This window comes from Manis javanica, chromosome X (assembly GCF_040802235.1).
Source record: "Manis javanica isolate MJ-LG chromosome X, MJ_LKY, whole genome shotgun sequence".
Taxonomy (NCBI): domain Eukaryota; kingdom Metazoa; phylum Chordata; class Mammalia; order Pholidota; family Manidae; genus Manis; species Manis javanica.
In genome coordinates this window covers 18074763-18094552 of record NC_133174.1, presented here as the reverse complement: position 1 = coordinate 18094552, position 19790 = coordinate 18074763, and the positions used below count along the sequence as shown (strand labels likewise).

At 36.5% G+C, this 19790-nt stretch overlaps 1 protein-coding gene across 2 annotated transcripts in view; it reads right to left on the bottom strand.

The window, feature by feature from the left end:
* Positions 1-19790, bottom strand: part of POLA1 (DNA polymerase alpha 1, catalytic subunit) — a 288922-nt gene that overhangs the window by 149318 nt on the left and 119814 nt on the right. For both annotated transcript variants that reach the window (XM_017671042.3, XM_017671038.3), the window contains exons 27-32: positions 19052-19084; positions 18175-18267; positions 16592-16797; positions 14658-14790; positions 8558-8689; positions 4191-4365 (exon numbers count right to left, since the gene is read on the bottom strand). In XM_017671042.3, the coding sequence (XP_017526531.2) occupies positions 4191-4365; positions 8558-8689; positions 14658-14790; positions 16592-16797; positions 18175-18267; positions 19052-19084 (772 nt within the window). The remainder of the gene's footprint in view (positions 1-4190; positions 4366-8557; positions 8690-14657; positions 14791-16591; positions 16798-18174; positions 18268-19051; positions 19085-19790) is intronic.

Here is a 19790-nt window from a genome sequence, read left to right as displayed (position 1 = left end):
ATGAAGAAATGTACTTGACAGCTATTGCACAAATCATTGCTCACTGAAGGAAAGATATTATAGAATTCTAGATAGTTACGCATGAAATATAAATTTATTAAAAGAGAAAATTCAAGAATGAACTTTAGAATATTCTCATCACTGGCATACTTTGCTAGGTACACAAGACTATTTGGATATTGGAGTGCACTGTGACTATTTCATACACAGAATATATAGAGAGCTCTCATTAGAACGAGAGAGAAAAAACCTACACTCTGCAGAACAAAAGCTAAGAGTTCCAAGTTTTAGTGGCCATGTTTCCCATAGGGCTATTGTATAAGAAGAGTAATACTATATTTTTTTTCTATTCACAGATGGAAAAAGAGTAAAATTTTGCTTTATTTAAGCCCAACAGCAATAATCTTACATGGGTTTCAGAAAAATGATACACATTTTACTGCAGGATAATGAGGACCATTAGTTATTAGAGGGAACAAATTATGCTCTTTCAATTCAACAGACTTACTCATTCACTCATTTAATAGACTATCCTCTCTCCTTTTCACTAAAATGGCCTTCCCATACAGAACACCTGGCCATGCAACATGCCACCAGACAGACTTTAGGAGGTACCTACTGGGAGAAAGAGAATTTCCAAAGTGAAGCCACAGGATAAAACCAACACTTGATGCTTGCCTTTCATTTGAAGGAAAGCAGTATAAAAGCAATAGAAAAAGAAAAAGGTATTTGAAAAATACAGTTGCTTTCCACAAAAGAATCTTAAAAATAAAAAATCATGAACTTAATAATTTTCCTAAATGAAATTATGCCATTATGCCTGATTTCTTTGTGCTAACTAAAAGGACAAAGTATCAAACTTCACTGAAGTTTCAACACTATAATATGTTTCATTAATCAGAGATAAAAAACACATTAAAAGCAAGAGAATTATTTTATGTCTGTGATTAGGCAGTTGGAGGGCTTGTATTTTATGTATACATTTGTACACTTCAACTTATTTAACAGTGTCAGTTCACTAACTGCAGTTTTTTTTATATAAAGAAAACAGATTTAGAATTTAAAAAACAAATTACAGTAATTTTATGCCTACAGCTTGCATCTCTTAGAAACTATGCACCCCGACACTCCCCTTACTTTCCCACCACTTCCCCACCTCCTCCCTCCCCCTCTCTAAAACCATAGGCTAAGTGAAAACTGCTAACAGGGGCCTTGAATTCCCTAGTGCAGAACAGCCACCCTGATTTTTCACTTGGACTGGAGGTATAAAAGATGCAGATCGAATGCAGCTCCTGAATGGGGCAGGGGCAGATCTGCCTGCAGAGATCTGCCTGGTGAGCTTTGATGTCTTCTAAAAGTCTGCCATAGTGAACTGGCACTTGCTGTCCTGCACTTCATCCATGTGGCCCTGCCCAGGAGGAAAGCGGGAGAGACAAAGGTCTAGGAGGGCTCATGACTAATGTAGATGGGCATGCGGCCATAGCTGGTGATGGCACGGGCTGCGGTGGGAGCTGAGGAGGAGCAGGGGAGGAGGGGTACAGCACAACAATGACAACTTCACATGTCCTTGGAATGAGAAATGCCATCAAGTGGCAGAAAAGAAAAATGAGAAAAAGAAGATAAAAAGGGATAACAGCAGCAGCTCCTTCAGGACATGTCCTTCCAGTAGCTCCAATCAGCTACCTGGCAACCAACCAAGAGCTTTCAGGTGACAGGGTAGGAGTAGGAGAGATGGGGACTTGCTGGGATCATGCACGAGCATGGAGGTTCCCGAGGTAGACTGAGCTCAGTTAGTAGTAACACGAACACTTCACGGGACCCACTAGGCTACTGGCTTTGAAAATAATTTGTGAAAACTGGATTCATTAACACAGCTGCAATTAGGATAAAGTTGGTCTTTAAGCAAGTCAAAATCTTCCCACTGTTTAATTTCTATGAAAAATTATCTTAAATATGACCGTGGAACCAACAAAATCAGTCTGGTCCCTCTGAGATTTCCAATTGAGCATAAGGTCACCCACTGGGTAGGCTCCACTACCCTTTACAGCTTTTTTGCTGAAATACACGGCTGCTCACTTAACTGTTAAACGTCATTCATGAAGCGGGACTTGTTCCATCTACCCCTCTTCTCAGTGCTGGGCCACTGGAAAATTGAAAACCAAGGAAGGAAAGGGCAGCAGTTAGCCTTCAGACCATTTTTTGATGATGCAAATGAAAAAATGGGACATAAACTCTTTACAAAAAATGGTTTTGCTCAGGGTTTTCGGGCAGGAGGGGAGCTGGGCAGGAGGAGCCCTGTGAGAAAAGGGGGCATGAAGATGAAGCTCCCACTGCTTCACACCCACTGCACTCCAGTCCACTCCACACCACGTCCATCCCACTCCCAGCTGAGGCTGTCTCTCATAACCTCTGAGCTTAGAGGCAGTACAGCACAGCATAGCAGTTAAGAGCAGAAGCTTTGGAGTCACACAGGTCTGGGGTGCAATCCCAGCATACCCAGCCACTTACTAGCTATGTGACAAGACCAAGTTAGTTACCACTCTAAGCTTTGACTGCCTTCTCTAAAACATGAAGCAAACACAACATACCCTCACGAGGTTGTTGCAAGGATTAAATGAGATAACACATGCAAACTACTTATTATAGTATCCGACAGAGTAAGCATTCAATGCAATGGAGAGAAAAAAGAAGCTAAAATAATATTGTGCACTTACACTCCCCCTCCCAGCTGAGGATTTATAAACATCATCAAATACAACTCAACTTTGAGAATACATTATATGATGATTTGGGTAGCAGATTTTATCTTCCTAATTATGTTGTGCTTAGGCAAATGTCAAAAATGAGTTTCCATTTCCAGAGCAGACACTGGTGGGACAGTGGAGGCAGGGCTGGCGGGTAGGAGCTCAGAAACATTCTCAACAGGGGCAGGATGGAAAACACGTGACTTGACCATTCAATCCATTCAGTCTCAGTCCACAAATGCACACTGAGGCCTAACTATATACAAATCTTATGAACGAGAGGAATATGGACAAATTTATGCCAAAGCCTGCCAGGGGGGAGGGATGTGGCTACGAATGGCACTCACTGAGCACTCTCTCTGCTCCAGGCCTGTGTGGAGCATCTTACATGCATCATCTTTTTGTGCCCTCAGAGTAACTCTAGTTTATGACTCCAGAAACCAAGGCTCAGACCAAGTTTTAGAGGCTTGCCAAAGCCACAGAGCTTGTAAACACCAGAACTAGCATTTGAACCCAGGTCCCTATAATGCCAAAGCCCACATCTTAAGCCAGATGTTTCAGTGAGAGGAGAGAGAGAGAAAATTTCCTATACAGCTGGGAAGAAATTTCCAATACCATACTTAGGAGATCCTGAGTATACAGATTAAGAAATAAGGCTAGCAATACGGGTTGGAGCTAGGAAGTTAGTCTATCTGTAACTGCCAGAGTCAGAGACTATAAGATGTCAGGGCACCTGGACTTTATTTACAGATGGTGAGGTGCCATCTAAGTACTTAATGAATCTTTGCATACAACAGGACAGAGTGGAGACCTTCAAGCAATGCAACTCCGTCGGGCTGGTTGTCCTGAAATGAAATCAGGGCAGGTTATGAAATACATTTCTAAGCAAGAGAAGAGAGTCTGATAACACAGTGAAAAGTCAAAGAAACATTGAGGTTTCAGCGTTGGCCAGCATCTCCTGGGGTGATGAGAAATTAGGTATCAGCTGATTCCTAGAGGCTAACACTGAGTCCGGTTTTAGAAAAATTTAAAGTAGAGTAGAATACGCACAGGGAATTGAATATAAAAAATTCAGCACTTTAATGCGAAAAACTGCATATTCTCACTTTATACAAAAATATATTTAGAAACAGACAGATGAACCAATAATCAAGACATCATCCATTTCCTTATTAATGGAAGTTCAGTCAATTAAAGCTACAACAACGTAAGCTCAGAGACTACAATGTGCCTCAAATCTCACCCTTTCTTTTGCCTTCCCTCTCTTCCCTCAGCATTTACTGACTGAGTACCAGCCATGGAGCAGGCAAAAAATAAATGCCCACCTAAAAACAAAGAAGTTCTTCACACAGCAGCATGCCTACAAACAGGGCTCACCAGAGGTGGAGGAGGACCAGGCAGGCTCCCATTGCCAGGTGAGGGGCTACGCAAGCTCAGGACACTTACCTAACCACGTTGCAATGAGCACAGCATCAATTCCTTCTATTGGTTCACAGATTCGAGCCACGACTGGGTGGACCTGCTGGGTCAGGTAGTACTGGGTGTCAATGGTCAAACTGTCCTGTTTCTGCAGCTGCTCAGGTGCATAGGCCCTCTGACTCGCAGGGAGGTTAGACCCATCCTAGAAGAGGGCATGGTGCAGGTAAAGGTGTGAGAAATTCAATCACATACTGGCTTGGTTAAAAAGAGGGACAACAATTCAAACTTTATTATTTAATTCCAAACACCAAAAAGTCCTTTGACCTATTGGTGAACACTTCATCTGCATCTAAGAGTAGGAAGATCAAGGAGAACATCTCGCCCACTGCCCAAGAATGTAAATCCAGCATGTGTTGTGTTCTATTTTTTGTTGAAACATGAAACCAACAAGATGGCATGACTAGATTAAATAATTCCACCTGCCATATCACAGACACACACTGAGAAGACTTGCTAAGAATTAGTCTAGTCAGAAAGGCCCTTTAGGAGTGATGACAAAAAACATGTGTGGTCCTTTTATTATGTTAATACAATCCCTTCACGCACGAATTCTAGTCATAGCATCATCATAAATACCCTAGGGGTAATATTTTCTATGGCAGCTATTTGTATCACTGAGAAGCAAATGAGCAAGAAAGACAGGTGACTGAAACCCCCAGAGTAGTAACTTATGTGTAAGATATAATGCATAGTAGTAAAATTAATGAATAGTTTGGTGGAGTGGCTGTGCAGTAGAAGCAAAATATTTCGCCACAAGAATAAAGGGCATGCCATTTTGCACTATTTACTTGGTTCTTCCTCAAGAAAAGGAAGATGGGTCAGCAGCCTCTTTCCAAGGGCCCCCTCTTTTGTATAAAAATGAAGGTTGTAAAATTCTGTGTAACTGGCCCACATACAACTCTGTATATGGGATATCATCTGCAAATCAAAAAGTCATCACTACTGGACCCACATCCAACACTCCCTCCACTTCTCATCTGCACAGCAAAATTTGATAGTCAGACTAGTAAATTATAACTATTCACAACGCTCAGCTGCTGTGCAAAACTGATTATAACATGAATCCCATTCTCCCATCTCTGCTATAATCAGTCCCTTCTCAGTTCAGCACCCAGCCCAAAGCAGAGGCAACCTTCCACACCACCATTTTTACCAGAGACTGGAGGCAAGGGGCCTCTCTCTCTGGCTAAGCTCCTGATGGAAAGAACTGGGATGTTTATCAGCTAGGTTCTATCTATTCTAAGATACAGTGAAATACCCAGAAAGGAAGCAAACCTCAGATTAGAAGACCTGCTTATAATTATTTTTCAGGAGTTCACAACACAGTAAAAGAAATTAGGCAGAATTGATCAACTTTAATTTTTGCCCTTTCAGAAATTTAATTGTTAGATGAGAGTAAGGTGACAGCTAGTGACAAGGAGAGTGTAAAAAACCCTTAGGCAGTGTCTTTATGCACCAAACTGGATTCAGAATGCCTTTTAACAAATACATGAAATGTGATCAATTTATAGAATTAGAGTTTTTTTTTAACTGGTCTGCCCTTAAGATTATAGCAATGTTGAGTTTAATAATTTTTAACGGTGAATAAAAACCAAGTTTGTAGAGGCAAATGTCTTTCTTAAAAAGGCACTCTAGTTACTTTCCAATATATTAGATGATGCTCTCATAGTTTTAAAAAAGCAGTTGAAAATGTCTAAGCATATTCCCAGTTAACAAAGTTTTTATTTTAAATAGCCACACAAAAGACTCGTTTAAACAATGACCCAAACATTTTTCTTATTGTATTTAAAAAAAAATGAGCTCGATTATGACTAAATTCAAAAGAATGGGTAAGAGGACAGGTTTTTTTGCTGCATTGTGTTGGAAAAAGTTAGGCCAGGACATAAAATATATCCTTCAAAGACCTAACTTTCAAATCTTTCAAGAGCCCATGGTATATGCAATGATATGTGGCATACACCTTTAAAAACAGATTAAGAAGCAATGTTGGCCTGTCTGGGAGTCCCATGTAGTAATTTGTGAACTTCACAAAGCAGATACTTCACAGAAACAACCAGGTACAGTTAATTCATTCCAAACTATGTAGTCACCTTTAGTAGGAAACTGATGGGAAACAATTTTAGACAGGTGACAAATGGGCCCATTAAAACAATTATGTTAAAGCCATGCCTTATGGAAATTATGTCTAATGAAAGTTAAATAATTAAAGATTTAAAACCTACCCAAGGAATGGAAGTTGATTTAAGATCACAGCAAATAATTCACACAGATTTTATAAGACTATGAATTACAATATAAATTAGATACAGAAAACATTACTCTCTGAACTCATCTGAATAAGTTATCGGCAAAGCACTATACTCTAAATGTGAATTTTAAAGAACAGAACCTGTTTAGACAAATAGGCAATTCTTGGAAGGCACCTTTGCTTAGAGTAGTAAACAGTTATCTTAAAAATGTGCCATCATACATTTACAAAAACATACTCTAAATATATGGTTGTATTATCAAATACAGAAGGAATGTCAGTGCTTAAAAGCAAAACAGGTAGGCAGCTTTGGCTAGCAAACATGCTGAAAGTAGGCATGTCCCACTGCTAGGGGACAAAGGTAAAGTCCTATAGTTTTTCCTGGGATATAGTAAAAACAAATTAATAAAAAGAAACATGAACTGTACTTTTAATAAGCAAACAAGGCCCAGCACCAGTGCAATGGGGAAAATATTGAAAACAGATCAAATTAGATTTATTGTACTGTATTAGCATTAGCATTTTGAGTTTTAGACATCAGTAAGACCTGAGAAAAAGAAATCATAAGACCTAATATTTAGACATCAAGGAACATAAGCTTGACTTTTAAATGTATTGATCACACTACCATACATTTCCATTCCAGGTTTAGCCAAAACATAATTGTGGCTGGATTTTATTATTAGATGCTATTTCAAGGAACCTATATAATTTTTCAAAGTTGTATGCTGCCATCTGCTCCTGTCATTAATAATCTAAGAGTGTTTCCATGTATGTGAAGACATAAGTGAAAAAAAAAAACTAGCCTATTTACCAAAATCTTTATTTGCATAATATGAAAATTGTTTTTTTGAGATGAGACTTGTCAGAGGCAATATGCAAAGCACATTAAGGGCTTGAGCAAGTCAGACATTTATGGAAATATTTTCCTGCAGGAATTGGCTTTCTGTAACAGTTCTTAATCAAGGGTAACCCTAGGAGGGAGACAGAGTCAAGTGCTGATTCCTGTCCATGTACTTAAATCATTTGTTATGTACATCATCTACAATACTGAGCAGATATTAGCAGACAACTTTCAAGTTCTGAAAAGACTCTACGAATTTAAAAACTTTGAATATAATTGACAAAGATCAATCATACTGCAATGAAGTTTAAGGCTTATCTAAAACACTTTTTTTTGCTGTAATAAAATGCAGTAATTAATTAAAAAGAAACAAAACAGTCTTATTCAGATAAATTATGCCTTCAGGTAAACAGACCATATCATAGTAATTTGAAAGAATTTGGATAGAGGCTGTGATTCTTTTTTTTTAAACAGGGAGAAGGGATAAGACCTCTCCTTTGTTCCAACTGGAGTTAAATGCTCTCAAAGAAAATAAAACTGCTCTTCCGTATCCTCTCTCCCGATCCCTAACTGCCAGAGGCATACTGCTCTCAAAAGAAACAGGTTAATGGTTTAAAACTGTTCCTGAAGGCCTAGAGGTCCTGTAGAGTGCCTTATGGAATAGAAAGAAAGCAAGGAGGTAGGTTCTAGGCCTCCTCCACTCAAAATAAAGGAAAAAAAGGGGAAGTGGTTAGATAATTTGTGCTTTCTTCATAAGGTATGCTTTTAGGATCGCTCACTTTTCTCCATATAATCAGGCATTTCATGCTTTTTTTTAACACAGTAATATCTGAACACAGGGCAGGGAAAAATGCATTTATTCTCTTACTCTACCAGTATTCATAATAGAAACTTACAAAAGGAATGATAAAGATCTACTGCTGGACCTATGACCAAACTTATATACATTTTCATTTCAGTTAATTCAGGGTTGGAAAAATAGCTACTGTTATATACACCTGTCTCACCAAAACAGTATCAGTGAACCAAAACACCAGTCTTAAATGTTTATGAAATTTTAATAATAAAATATGCCATACCCCCCTGGACTAATGTTTTAAGTCCTATAAAATCAACCAGACTAAGCCATCTCTTTACAGCACCAATTCTTTTGAAGATCACTACATGAGACACTGTGGTGATCTGCACTGTACTATGGGTTGGTAAGTGGTATGAGAATCTTATTAATTACGGTCGTTTTACCTGACAGATGACATATGACACAGTATCTCCAGCTTTCACCTTTCTGCCTCCTTGAGAATTTATCCAGAGGGCAACATGAACATGAGGTAGGCTTTTTTTATCAGGGTAATCCTGGGGATCCTTTGTCAATGCCTAAAAGAGAAAAAGAGGGAACAAAAAGCCCCAAACTATAAAATAACACCCTTCTCACACCAATATATACTATCTTTGCTAGAACCATACCAGCCACATAAACATAAAAATGACAGAAGCTATATATAGAAAAGACTGGCACAGAATCTTTAGACATTCCATCCTCAAAGTTTCTCTCTCCTTTACTTAATAACTAATAGAACCAGATGTAACCCTGAGAAAAAAGAAATACAAGTTTATGGGCCATGGCACATAATACATGGATATAAAAAAACTAAGACTATAAATTCAGTCTTCTGTGTAGCCTTAGAGTTTCTCCGAATGTTTGCAATTCTCTCACTGAATTAACTGGTTAGTTAGAATAAATGGATAACGGCTATGCTGACTTAATGATCGTTTCTCAAAGGTTTTTCTAGCTTAAATAAATCCCAAAGGCACCAGAAATGACTGGATTTACTCACACTGTGAACTCAAGCTCTACAAAGGCAGAATGAGTGAGTCAGTAACAGAAAGTAAGCCCCACGAGAGCAGGTACATGTCAGCCTCACTCATGACTAGATTTGCAGTGCTCGGAATGATTCTTGAAGGCATACGGTAGTAACCAAATGTTTGCAGAATAAATTATTTTACTCTGCAATAATTCACTAAGTTTAAGCACTGTAAAGTACTGTGAGATGAGTAAGACAGTCACTGGCCCTAAATCATCCACTATTAGCAGACGGCTCCCCATTCCGCAAACAAAACAGAACAAAAAACCCTCTGAAGCAAGCTATATGTACTGTAAGGGAGATGTGAACTAATGTTATAGAGTTTAGAGAGGCAAAGATGACCTTGATCTGAGAGCAGAAATCATGGAAGAGAAAAACGAGCTGGCACATGGAGGAAAAACAAGATTTTGAGAAAAGGTGAAGGGGAAAGAATATTTCAGGCAAAGAAAAAAGCTAAAGTTAAAAGCAAGAAGTGAGAAAAAATAGTCTACTGGATTGCAACTCAATATGCACAAAACTAAGAGGGGGTTATCTAGCTCTGCAAGGGGTGGGTTTCAAAACATAAGAGGAAGGAAAGGGAACAGGGTGTTGTGTGATTAGATCACCTAAGAGTTGTCTACAGACCTCTAGGGAGTTCCTGATACCCTTTCAGGAGGTTGAGAGATCAAACTTATTTTCCTAACAGTACTATTTGCACTGATGATGCAGAAGCAATGGTTGGTAAAGGTGCTGACTGCTCATGAACATGAGTGAGGGCTGCAGCACCAAACTGTACTTAACAGTTATTGTGTTCTTTACCACCATGCATCAGTTTTTTTAAAAAGCCAGTTTCACTTAAGAATGTCCTTCATGAAGCAGTACATATTATTAATTTTTAAGACTCTCAACCCTTTGAGCACAAGGCTAATATTCTGTATGACAAAATAGGAAGTGTGCACAAGGCATGCCTACTGTATATGAAGAATGAAGGTCGCTTGAGAAAAAGCACTTGTGCAAGTGTTTGAGTCGCAAGCTAAATTAGCTACCTTTTTCACAGAGCACAATTATTATTTAAAAAATAACTAGCCAACTACTGTTACTCTGACTCAAGTATCTGACAGACAATTTCTCAAAAAAGAAGTGAGCCTGCCACTTAAAGGAAAACAAATGACAGTATACACTATCTATGATAAAATTCAAGCTTTCAAGTGCAAACTAGAAATTTGGAAAACTTGTTCCCACCTGTGAATTTGACTTTTCTGTTGAATCTGTAAATGACTTTTCTGCTGACATTAAGCAGGAATATTTTTAAATGTGATTTTTGATAATGTATGATAAAATGCACCAATATCTGGAAGATACGCAAAACTCAGGGAACCGCCATTTAACATGTGACCAATGCATGTCAGGCATGGGTTAAGTATCCATCAATACAACACAGACCAATAGATTTTAATGTGAGAGCATACAAAGTTAATTGACATGGTTTCAGATGTCCACATTACAAATAACCTTTAAGAAAATACCCCTCATAGAATATTGGTATACAATTTAAAAAAATACACACAACTATCTGATTTACCAAAATGCTCCTTTTTCCAACTACTTATTTGTGTGAAACTGGGTTTTCTTCCTATACTTCACAATAGACTGGACACACAGAAGCAGACCTGAGGACCCAGATGTCTTCTACTAGACATTAAAGAGATTTTTTAAATTGTAAAATGATGCCACTCTTCTGGCTAATTTTTGTTTTGAAATATACAGCTATTCTTCATGGAAAAAAGTCATCACATTTGTAATCACACAGTGGGTAATTTTAAAATAAATTAACAAAATACTTCGTAGATTTCTCAGTTTTAAAGTTTTAATTTCCAACAGTAAATATCAACATATGCCACATAAACAAAAGCTCTTGCAGTCTTCAACATTTTTTAAGAGTATGAAAGTGTCCCATGCCAGGAAATTCGGGAACTACGGTAGAATAAAGCAGGTCCTCGAACATGGCTACACACATTCATGTTATGTACACTTTCTAAATCACACACTCAGTATATGAGAGGGTCCAGGAGACTCTCCAAGTATTTGAATTTCCTCAAACCTGCATTATGCGAAGTCTTGATCGACCCGGACGGGTAATACTGCATAGAACCCTCAATCAATATAATTCTACTTAAGAAAACCATTATCTTCTTCAACTGACTATACTTAAGGGCAATGTTAAAAAAATTCTGAATTTCACCTGACATACTTTCCAATTATTAGATTGGGATTATTTGGGGGACTTCACAAGCTACTTTTAGAAGGTCTGATTTTTTAAAATAAATGCTTCCTGGTGGTTACTTTATGAAATATATGTGAGCAAAAATTGCAGTAGTTCAGAAAACCACACACAGTGTTTGTCAAAAGGCTAAAATCTCTGCAAAGGTAAATCCCACTACTGTACTCCTCCATCCTAGGTTAACCTACCATTTTCAAGCCCTACTGACATCACAAAACAAATACATAGATAAATATATAAACAGATATATAGCTATCATGTTGTAAAACCATCCACAACAAGTCACATACATGGACCCCTCCATTCCACTCTCCTTTGAAAGTGATAAAGTGTAAAAACCGAATTGCTCAGAAGTTTTAAATAGTACAGGTATTCAGACAAATGTTAATCAGGACACATCACCTTTGACATATAAACAGCTTGCTGTAAACAGACATAGGAATAATGACATACACAGTCTTTTCATCAGAAGTTACTATACTTATATCAACACTGAAGAAATTCTTATTTATAAAAAAAGTATAAGAACATGACACAGTAAATGTCTTTGATAGACCACTAGCATCTTAAAAATATGGACCATGCAAGAAAAAACTGAAGGAACAAAACAGCAGGAGACTCACAGAACCCAAGAATGGACACAGTTACCAAAGGGAAAGGGATTGGGGAGGATGGGTGCGAAGGGAGGGATAAGGGGGAAAAAGGGGCATTACGATTAGCACGTATAATGTAGGGGGGCATAGGGAAGGCAGTATAGCACAGAGAAGACAAGTAGTGACTCTATAGCATCTTACTAAGCTGACAGACAGTGACTGTAATGGGGTATGTGGTGGGGACTTGATAATAGGGGGAGTCTAGTAACCACAATGTTGCTCATGTAATTGTACATTAATGATAGCAAAATAAAAAAATATATATGGACCATGCTTTGCTTATTCCATATAATATCCCAGAATCTAGTACTGTGCACATAAGAGGTACTCTGTGTTTGATGAATGGATGATTAAACAAGCAAATGAACTCTTTTAATGCTCACTGAACAACTATTATTTGCCAGCTCCTATACCAAGTGAAATGGAGAATGTAAGAGAGTAACAGTTTCAGTTTCGCCACAGAAAAAAATATGCACAGCCCTGATCACACTAAGTAGTAACGATTATTGTTACTAACAGTAATATTTTACTTGAAGTTGAAAACAATTGAAGCTGAGTGTTGGATTCATGGGGGTTCGTGATACTATTCTCTTTACCTTTGTGTAAGTTTTAAAATTTCGATAACGAAAGCTTAAAAATACCAAGGCCGTAGACTGTTCATCAGAACTCAGAGATTGTGAGTTTTTATGACATTAGGTTTCTTTGCACACTAGTAATATTACATTGTCATTCATATGAGAAGATGACTGTGGGCCTACTACCCCTAGAGGACATATGCCCAGTTTATTTTGCCAATAATGTAGTCATGTTTGGATTCAGCCTTTCACACTCATGCCTCAAACCCCTTGCCATGGAGGGCCCACATGTCTAAGAAGGTAGACCTGTAAGGGATAAAATCTGCAGAATTGATGCAAAACTGATCAATGGAAGACTAAAGTCCTAGCTCTTACTCATGTAAATTTTGAGAAAGAGACCAAACAAAATCTGAAAGGAAACCACTTTCTAGATTCCCTTGTGATTCTATGCCAACACGTATATCACTTAAAGAGCTAGGACCAAAATGCATATCTTACTATAATATTTATTATTTTTTTGTACTTTTCATGTATGAATGAATGTCTTCTGTAACATTAAAGACACCATGGTTAAGGTGTAGGAAACAAATGACTCACCTAAGAATAAATACAAATTGTAAGGATATGCACAGAAAATACTTACTGTCTCTAGGAATCAAAGAATTGCAAACTAAATCCAATGGTGAAATATCGTTTCATATCCATAATAGAGGCAATGTTTTATGTAAATACCACCAATGAAATATGACCAATCAATATAAGCAAATCTGTGGTGAAACTGGCACACACATTTTATTAATTGGTATCAATTTACAAAGCAATTTGGCAAAAGCCATACAGATATTCTTATCTTTTGACTCAAATAGTTGACTTCAAGGAACCTCAACTAAGAGAGCAATTCATCCAAAAGTAAAAAATTAAATGAACACAGGTGTTCAATGCAGTTATCTACAATAGCAAAAATAAACAATGTAAAACAAACAAATTTTAAATAAAGATGTATGGTGAAATATAAGATTAATGTGACGGTTTTTAAGGTAATATAGAAAGGTGGAAAAATCTGTTTATGTTAAGTGAAAACAGATTTCAAAATAATATATATTGTAACTGCTGTAATGCAAAAATGTTTTTCAGAGTAAGGAAATACACAAAAATGACAAGCATAACTTAGCATACGGAATTATGAATTGAGTTTAATTCTAACACTTTCATTTAATGTCATCACTAGATTCTTTTACATTAAAATTCTTCTTTATATGAGCTGTGACAATGAAATCTATTTACCACAAAATAGGTAAAATGTACTTGCAAAATGAGCTTCTGAATATGTAAGGATACTTTTTTAAATGAGAAAAAAAGAAACCTGTAACCTAACATTTTGTGTGACACAGCACTTTGGAAACCAAGAGTTTATTTTTCAAATTAGGTAAGAAAAAGTATTTCCTATTTTCAACAACTAAAGACTATCAGAAAGTACATATATAGTTTTTTTAAAAAAAGCTCAAGTGCTTGGAAAATACGGAAAGTGCTATCATCATCTTAATTCTAAATAAATATGCCCCCAAAAGCCTTCTGGTTACAGTAACTCTAAGGATTGCCTTCTGTGATGAACACACTCCCACTGTCTCTCTTTGTGTCTCCATGCTTATAGTCCTGCACCCCAAAACAACTGTAACTTAGGAGGACTATTAAGAACCTAATAATACTCTCTAGTCCCTGCAACAGCAATGCTATCAGTCCATGGAACCTCTAGAAACAAATCTTCCACACATTAAGGACTAGAGAGAGAAGGCCCCAGCGGCAGCTACGGCTGTACCAGTGGATGGAAGAGGAGTGGTATGCTAATGCTCAATCTGTGAGATAGTTGTTAAGCAGCTTTCATCACCAGCTAGAATTTATTTCAATTGCAAGGATGTGGTGGTTCTTCAACTATCTGAAGGAGGTGAAAAACACATGGCAGCAGCTGGGCTCAGCAATAAATGCTACATTTACCTTGTTAATTTCAAACTGGCTCACTGGGACACTGCCATTTAGCACATTTTCTCCAATTTCTATTAACCTCTTCTGAATGTTTTCCACTATAGTGTCCCGGCTTTGATCAGAAAGAATCTGGCCAATGACAAAGCTGCAAAAAAAGAGAGGGATTCATTTTTTTAATATCATACTTTATTAATAAAGGAGAGAAAAGGAAGATAAATGCCATTAGATTAACATGTGGGCAAGACCATACTAAAAGCTAACATGAGGGTTAATGTCCAAAAGGCCGTTACTATTTGTTTTTTAACATTAACTCTACCAAAGGTTTACCAACCTTGGAATGTCAGGTTTGCCCTTAAACACACAGACCATTTTTTATGAGGCAGCTAATGCTTCATACAAAATGTGGACAGAGAAAGGTATACGTTCCATTATATTTTTATGAAATTACAAAATTCATAAAGTTATATTCTACTCATAGGTTAAAATTTTAGAAGACAAGTATTTTCACTTTCCTCATAAGGCACCAAGATATTATTTCTGATACCAAGATACCCTCTCTGCCTGAGATCACCATTAGCTAGGTAAGTAGAAATACAAGTTCTTAACACAAATTTTAAAAAATTTCAACCTTTTCTTTCTTCAGCTTCATTATATTGCTCAGTGTTCTCTAACCTTATGCCGCCCCTCAAAAACTTCATCTTATTTTATCAGAACCTCCCCCCAAAAAAAGGAAAAAAAGAAAAAGGAGTAAGGAGGCCAATATTTTATCCATTTCTGAGAAAATGCAGAGCAAGGGTTTGACAGCTGCGTTATAATTTGTCAGAAAAAGAACCCTGACAAAAACATTTGTATGGCTTTAATTACTAATACATTTCTAACTCAGAGAAATTTACTTCTATTATGATGCATCTTTTCTTAGAAAACACAAAGCTGAAGAGAACACTCTAATCGGCAGTCTATACAAAGTAGTTTCATCTTTGGGTACATCTGGGGGCAATGAAGCATTTCAAGCTACATTTTGTAAGAGGCTAACAGTGACCTGTACTCAGATGATCAATTTTGCCTAATCAAGAGTAGTTTTGCAGAAGCAACAATTGCCCAATCTCCCAACTTGAAAGCAAGAGGAAGACTGCAAAACAAGTAAAAAATTCTGATATTCAGCAATATCAAAATCAATTTAAAATTTTGCTTTAAAGAAAAAAATTCTTCTATTTTCAGAATTGCTCAGGTTCACAAAAAGGAGTATCTGGAAAGATGGTACATTAAGTACATATAGATTAGCTTTTCTAAAACAAGTGCTTTATAAATTAATGTGATCCTAAAAAAAAACAAACAGGTCTTATTATCACAATCTTCAGTCTCAGACACAAAGCTAAGGAGTCAGTTACTACATTTATTATGTCTGAGGTGCATATGGTATTTGAAAGCGAGCTTTTAAATTAACCCGAGATTAGAAAGACTCTTACATGCAAATGATATGGGGTGGGAACAAAATCTCACTCCATGGCCCACTTTGAATCCCAGAACATTTTAAGCTGCAACACAGGGACACCTTAATAATTATGTTCCTAAAGAGGCTCTAGGAAGATTCAGGAGCACAACACAAGGCACTTTCCAATAGGAACAGTAAAGCAAAACAAAACAAAAGCAAGCCAATATCAATGAAACCAACTCTGTCAGGATTTAAAACGTGAGGGTTTACCTCACCACAAATTAAAACTCAGAGGATGTACCTTACCAGCAGACATCTCCTGAGTGGAGGAGAAAAATTCCACTCACTGTAGAATTCTACACCAAACAGTAAGAATTGTTAACACGCAATAACAATAATAACAAAAAAGAAGTTGTGTCCTTGTGCTTGGCAGAATCACAGGTATTCTCCAGATCACGAATGCTTAGATTTTTTAAACACAAACAACAAAAGCAAAAATGAACGCTGAACTTACTTTCCAGAATCTTTAGCAAGATCACACCAATCTCTTCTAACTATATCTAATCCTTTCAGCTCCTGTTTGGTGAAGTAATTCCCATCTGATGTTGGCTCAACAACCAGAGCAGCATATTTCTTTTTCTTTAGCAGTAGCAGAGATTTGAAAACACCATCAATGTCTATTTCAAGCAGTTTGTACAACTTGTTCACTTCATTTTTGACCTGTGAAAATTTCAGCCACTGACATTAACTTCTCAAACATCTAATAGGGAGAAGACAACTATGCTATACAAATTCCCAAGAGTTAATCTAAACAGAACTTGAATTCACACAGATTAGAATGCATTTACTCTGGTTATACACAATACTATGTTATGTTGGATAGTATAGTATGCAAGAACATTGAAGGAGCATAGGGACCAAAACAGACTTAAAAAAAAAAATAAAGAGACAATCATATAAAAATATCATCTCATTTAACCAAAGGACAGAACTGGTAGGACTAGCCCCAGAAAATTTATGAAAATTAAGAAATAGTGTTTTTGAAATAAAAATTGTATGCATATGTACTTACCTTCAAACTAGTAAGTTAAGAGATTAAATAGTCCAACAAGTAGATATGTGACCAGAAATAAGTAAGTAAAATTTTGACTATTTAAATAATGTCTAAGATCTTCCTGTTCTTCCCACAGCACCCTGACTAAGGAAATAACAGTATATTAAAACAAAATATGAACTGTCACCTGCTGTTTATTGAGAGTCAAGGCACAGACCATCGCCTCAATAAAAAACACACAGCTTTTCAAGGTCCTATGTGAGGACAATATGCCAAGTGCTCTCAAGTGAAGAGTATAGTTCAAACTTCACACATTTCAGGGAGCAAAGGCAGGAAGCTGTTGTTTTGTAAGATGATATCTTATTTTTAGTTTATTGGGACACTAACATAGCAACTGCTCAAGAAACACTTGCTATATATAAATATATAAGTTTTTGTATGTATATACAAACAACAATTGTTAAGTCTAAGTACAGTGGTGGACATACAAATGACAACTGTACTATATAGTTTCAGCTTTTCTGTATGTTTGAAACTTTTCATAATAAAAAGTTGGGGGGGAACATTTGCTGATTGTGAGCTGCAAATAGGAGGTTACATATCATTACTTTTGAATGTCCCCTTGCCTTTTCAAATACATTTTAAGTACTACCGTAAACATTGTAGATCTTTATAAATGTATATAGGTATGTAGGTAGGCATTTATCCATATCTATCAGTGTATATATGCACCTGAATACCACTAGAGCCATACTTTCCTTATGAATGACAATGTGATAAGTACTAACATAATCACATCTTAAGCTTACCATTCTTGGACTGTTTTCAGAGGAAAAATGTCCAAATTATTTAAGGGAAAAGAATTTCCTTGAATTTTGCCCCCAAAACAAACACTTGGAATAGAAATTAAGAAAAACAAAAAGATGAAGAATTGAAAGGCACTAAATTTATAATTTTCAGAAGCACATACATATATGTGGATTTATGAGGTTCCATGTTAAAATAGAATTCACAGAGTAGGTAATTTCATCATAATATCTTACCTTGTTTCCTAATTTAAATACTTCTTCCAGATTGGTGCTATTGGTGTTTATCATAATTGAATCCGTATCTCCATAAATAACTTCAAGATTCATCTAATGAAAAGCAAAAATTATAAAAATTAACAACAAAAACACAGTGACTGTTATACACAATGAAACTGAAGACTTTCCATTATTATAGAAATTACAGGTTCCACTGATTTTTCAGAAGTTTATGTTTGTTTTCATCCATATTGCTCGTGGGGGAGGGGGTACAATAGAAAATCAAGCCCCAATAAAGTAGAAAAGCAAACACTACCACATTAAGAAAATCTACCTAATTTTCTTAAAACAGAGAGTAAAGTGGCAAGGGGAATGTTTATTTTCAACTGAAATAAAATGTGGAATTGAATAATAGAAAGGAGGTTAAGAGACTAAGAAAGGGGGTCTAAATTTACCCACTGTACCATAAGCTTAGTAGTCATGGCAATTTATAAAGCAGAAACATAATGAGTTTTTAAAATTCAGGGGCACAAATCCATATTTAATTCTTAACAGTTTCAAACAGTATTTAGTAGAATATGAAGAGTGCCAAAAAAATCAATCATAACAAACAACACTAGAGCACATACAGTATAAAGGCCTGGAAGTAAACTCTAATTAGCACTGTTACTAATTTGCTTGAAACACTCACATATAGGCTTCAAGCAGCGGCTAGATCATATCAGTGTTGGTAAAAGAAAAAAGCTATAATCCATTAGGAGGGATTATAAACGTAAACTAGGCATCCTAAGAAGCCATTTCCAGTCTGTTTGGTCTACAATTTTCCTTGACTACAAAAACGTCACCAGGTTATGACATTTAAGGGTCCTTATATGATGAAAATGCTCAGCATTACCTTCTGTACCATCTCTTTTGTATGCATCAAAATCTAAATGAAACAAAAAGTCAAGATTAATGCATTACATAATTACAAAAACATAAATACAAGCATATAGAGATAAGTAACCCAATGATCTATCATTTCCTTTTATTTCAAAGCTCTTGATGGTTTTCTAACTACAACCCTCAAAATAACAACATCAACGTAATAAAAAAATAAGTTTGCCTGATACTTAAGAGATCCTTAAGCAGATCTACTGTAAAGATCTATCTTTAATAAACATGCATAATAAAAATACACCCTTATAATATGGCAAAAAGGCAAACAATTCCTATTACTAATATTTAAATAGAACCACATGGCTAAACAAAAAAGCTTGACAGAGCATTTCAAATCTGGCACTTCTTACCCATGGTATTCAGGATCTTAAAAAGTAAAAGAACATATATGCACTAGATTTAAATTTCTTCTCTAAATTTCTTAAGTGCTGGGAGTAGATCTTCACTATATTCCCTGAAGCTAGCACACCACCCACTACAAACATGGGGCTCAATAAACATTCAGTGAATGAAGACAAACATCTAGATACTAACTCGAGATAGGTTTGTCCCTAGGCCCAGACAGCTGTAAGACTAGAGACATACATTACACAGCCCTATGAGTCCTGACCTTAGAGTATTCTTTTCACATATACCATTATCCATTTCCATTGCCTTCTCCTCTCCTCTCTATTACTGTCTCCCAATTTTGTTCA